This window comes from Pterocles gutturalis, unplaced genomic scaffold (genome assembly GCF_000699245.1).
Source record: "Pterocles gutturalis isolate BGI_N339 unplaced genomic scaffold, ASM69924v1 scaffold38496, whole genome shotgun sequence".
Classification (NCBI taxonomy): Eukaryota; Metazoa; Chordata; class Aves; order Pterocliformes; family Pteroclidae; genus Pterocles; species Pterocles gutturalis.
Genome location: NW_010101764.1, coordinates 4704 through 8157, shown reverse-complemented (window position 1 = coordinate 8157; position 3454 = coordinate 4704). Strand labels below are relative to the sequence as shown.

Below are 3454 nucleotides of genomic sequence, written 5' to 3'. Positions count from 1 at the left end.
CAGCTGGGCTTGTCCAGCCTTTTGTGGAGGGGAACCAGAGCCCTCACCTCTGCTAGTGATGTGATCAAGCTCTCTAGAAAACAGGTTGAGTTAGAAAAGTCCCATTTCAGCAAGTGTTTCTGAGGCTCTTCATGCTGGTGTAACGCAAGCGCAAGGTGTTTGGTGCGGGAGGCTGTGAAGAGGCTGTGTGGACCCCTGTCCCTCTGGGGAAATGCTCTGGGAGGTGCTTTGGGGCATCCCTCTCTGGAGGGATCCAGGACTGTGCCCTCAGCATTGTTTTGGCTGGTGATGCTGGCTGTGGCCATCCCTAACAGCAGGAGCTGTGCTGTGCACGGCCAGGGAGGTCCGTGTGTCCAGCACCGGGGCAATGGAGAAGGGACAGAAGTTGGTGGCACTGAGCTGGTGTGAGGCTCTGGCAAAGCAGGGACCACCAGGTCACAGATCGTGCTGGGAACATCCTCATCTTCTCCCCAAAAACCTTCCCATGGGGCAGTAAATAAAAAAGAATGAGGGAGAGGCACTCCTGTAAAATCTGGGGGGGGGACTGTAAGAACATGGAGGGCTGGTCCTGGGGCTGCTGGTTACTTCTGCCAGGCCACCAGTTCCTGAAGTTTATGTGGGTCCTCTCATGGAGGTGACAGGAGATGCCAGGAGGGTTGAGCCTGGTCCTTTGCTTCTGGATGGGTGGGAGAAGACTTTTCCTGGGTCCTCTGTGAAGTTACCCGGTGATTTTGGCTAAAAATGACCCAAGGTCCCTAGCCAAGACCAGCTGGGGACAGCACTTGGCTCCTGTCTGCTGCAGCCACTAAAGGGTGTCTGCCCTGGGATGGCCTGTCCCGGTGTCACTTGCTCAGGTGACAGCACAACTGGGTGCTTTAATCCCTGTCCATCTGCTTCCTATGTGACTTATCGTGCAGCAAAAAAAGGAGTAAGCAGAGCACCAAGTCAGCCTGTTCCAGCTTTGATTGCTAGAGACAGAGGAAGAATTTGCAGTAATTCAGAGGAAATTGCCTTGATTTTTTTTTTCATTATAAAAGAAGGGGGGCGGGATTTTAATGTACAGATGTTGGTATGTGGGACTTGCAGAGCTGCCAGGAGCTGCTTGTCTCTGCAGGCAGTGCCACTACCAGCTGTGCAGGTGGCAAACCAGAGCACAGCACAGCCCCTGTACTGGTGGTGGTGGGATGGTGCTGGGGGAGCTGACGGCGCTCGGACCTCTCGCTCCATCCAGGATGTGTGACCGCAACGGCGGGAGGCGGCTCCGGCAGTGGCTGATCGAGCAGATTGACAGTGAGCTGTACCCTGGGCTCATCTGGGAGAATGAGGAGAAAACCATGTTCCGCATCCCGTGGAAACACGCCGGGAAGCAGGATTACAACCAAGAGGTGGATGCCTCTATTTTCAAGGTAGGGACAGATGTTTCATGACTTTTCTCTGTGGTTCCTGGGCTCGGTGATGCTGGTTTTTTATTTTCCTGGTGGGAGATATCCGCGCTGTCTGTGGGTTTTGCATCTCTAACCCCTGCAGGAGGTTCTTCATCCCACAATTAGTCTCCCAGCCCCTTTTGGGGGTATTTGTTCCTCTTTACCAAATGTTGGTACCGGTTTTAGGTTTGTTTTCAGCGTGTTTGAATCCTGGTCAGACATGGGAAGGAACTGGACATGTTCCTTTTGACCTGCTCTAAACTTCTTATCAGGCTATTCTTGAGAAAAGAATTTAGAAATTAGAAAAAGATTTACCAAGAAAAAAAAAAACAAACTTTGCAGGAGGGAGGGAAGTTTTGGCTTTCACCAAAGGGGGGGATTTCCAAATTTGGGGAAAAACTGGAAAATTCCATCCCAAACCAAAAAGGTCAGGCTCTTCCCCAGGAATTCCCTTCCCTCTGCCCCTGCTTCCAAATATCTGGGTGCAGGGAGTGAGTTCACTTTCCAGACAGGGACAGCTGGCTAGCTGCTGGTTTGGGAGCACTGAGTTATGAGGATGGCTTTGAATTCAGCCCTCTGAAAATGTCATATATGCAATAAAGGTTTTTTTAATATACATATATTTTTGCAATCTCCATTATACATATTTTGCCATCTTTGGTGGTAAAATGTTCTCCCATCAAAAGCACAAATGGTGTTCTGATTTTTAAAATAAGCCAATTTTCATTTATTAGTCAGGAGCTGGAAAAGGAACTTTAACTGAGCTGTTACCGGGTCATTAGGATCATCACTGCTCCAGCAGCGATTCCGCACATCCCCAGCAGCTCCTGACATCTCCCTGCAGAGATGGAGCCACATGTTATGATTTTGAACTCTGCTTTTTCAAACCTGGGTGCCGCAGCCCTGCCTGCACCTGGGTGCATCGCTGGGGCAGGTGCAGCTGCTCTGCACCCCGATACCCATCCCCATGTGCGGCGGCTGTGCACGTGTCCGCAGTCCAGGAGCGAAGCGGTGAATGCCCAGGGGATGCTCGAGAGGGTGCAGGGGGCAGAGAGGTGGCAAGAGCAACATGCAAAATGTTCTCTGCACCCCCAGCTATTTTGCCCTGGGATGGAGGGGATTTGCAGAGCTCACAGGGAGGATTTTTTTGTTGTTCTTTCTTTGTTTTAGGCTTGGGCTGTTTTCAAAGGCAAGTTCAAAGAAGGTGACAAAGCAGAGCCGGCGACGTGGAAGACGCGGCTGCGCTGTGCTTTGAACAAGAGCCCTGACTTTGAGGAGGTGACAGATAGGTCCCAGCTGGACATCTCGGAGCCCTACAAGGTCTACAGGATCGTGCCGGAGGAGGAGCAGAAATGTGAGTGTCCTGATAAGGGACTGACCCCTGTGTAGGTCGGTCCTGTGTCACCACAGGCTCGTTCTGCGGAGCTTCCTGCCCAAAGCCACTCTCCTGCCCTGATGCTTTGCTTGTCCTGCTTTGCAGATGATGTCCCCTGTGTCACTGCGGTGGCAGGGAGGGGAGGAGGAAGGACAGGCTTTTACTCTCCCTCCAAACAGCTGCTTAGGAAATTGGGGGATAACTGCAGCATCATGTAAGCTTCCATCCCGTAAGGATGTTGTAGGGGCAAATCCAAAACCCTTCCCCTCTTGGGGGGTTACTTGAGCCCCAGCCCCTTGTTCTCCCACTGCCTGCCCTGGGTGGATGGCGGGAGCTGCAGTAAATCCCTTCTCTTGCCAGCAGTGATTAGAGTCTCAGTAGCTTTGCAGAGAGCAGTTGCTGCTGCGATGTCCGGTGCGGTGCAGGTTGTGCTAAATATATCTCCTTGTGGTTAGGTGTGCGTGTGCTTTCTCCTTTTTTTTCAAGTAAAAAAAACCTTGCAAAAAAAAAAAATTGCCAGGAAACCTGCCTTTAGCATCTTGGTCTTCTTCAGTGCGTTCACACGGGGGGCACGCCGCTGCTATGCAAATAGCACTGCAGGTTCCCACCGGCAGCACGGCTGCGCTGGGGGCAGCAGGCGGAAAAAGGAGAAGCT

General features: G+C 51.9%; 1 protein-coding gene across 1 annotated transcript in view; it reads left to right on the top strand.

The window, feature by feature from the left end:
- The first annotated feature begins 1228 nt into the window (after positions 1-1228).
- The window catches only part of IRF8 (interferon regulatory factor 8), a 6590-nt gene continuing 4364 nt past the window's right edge, over positions 1229-3454 (top strand). Inside the window, exons 1-2 of the mRNA XM_010084418.1 lie at positions 1229-1406; positions 2595-2778. Coding sequence (XP_010082720.1) covers positions 1233-1406; positions 2595-2778 — 358 coding nt within the window. The 5' untranslated portion in view covers positions 1229-1232. The remainder of the gene's footprint in view (positions 1407-2594; positions 2779-3454) is intronic.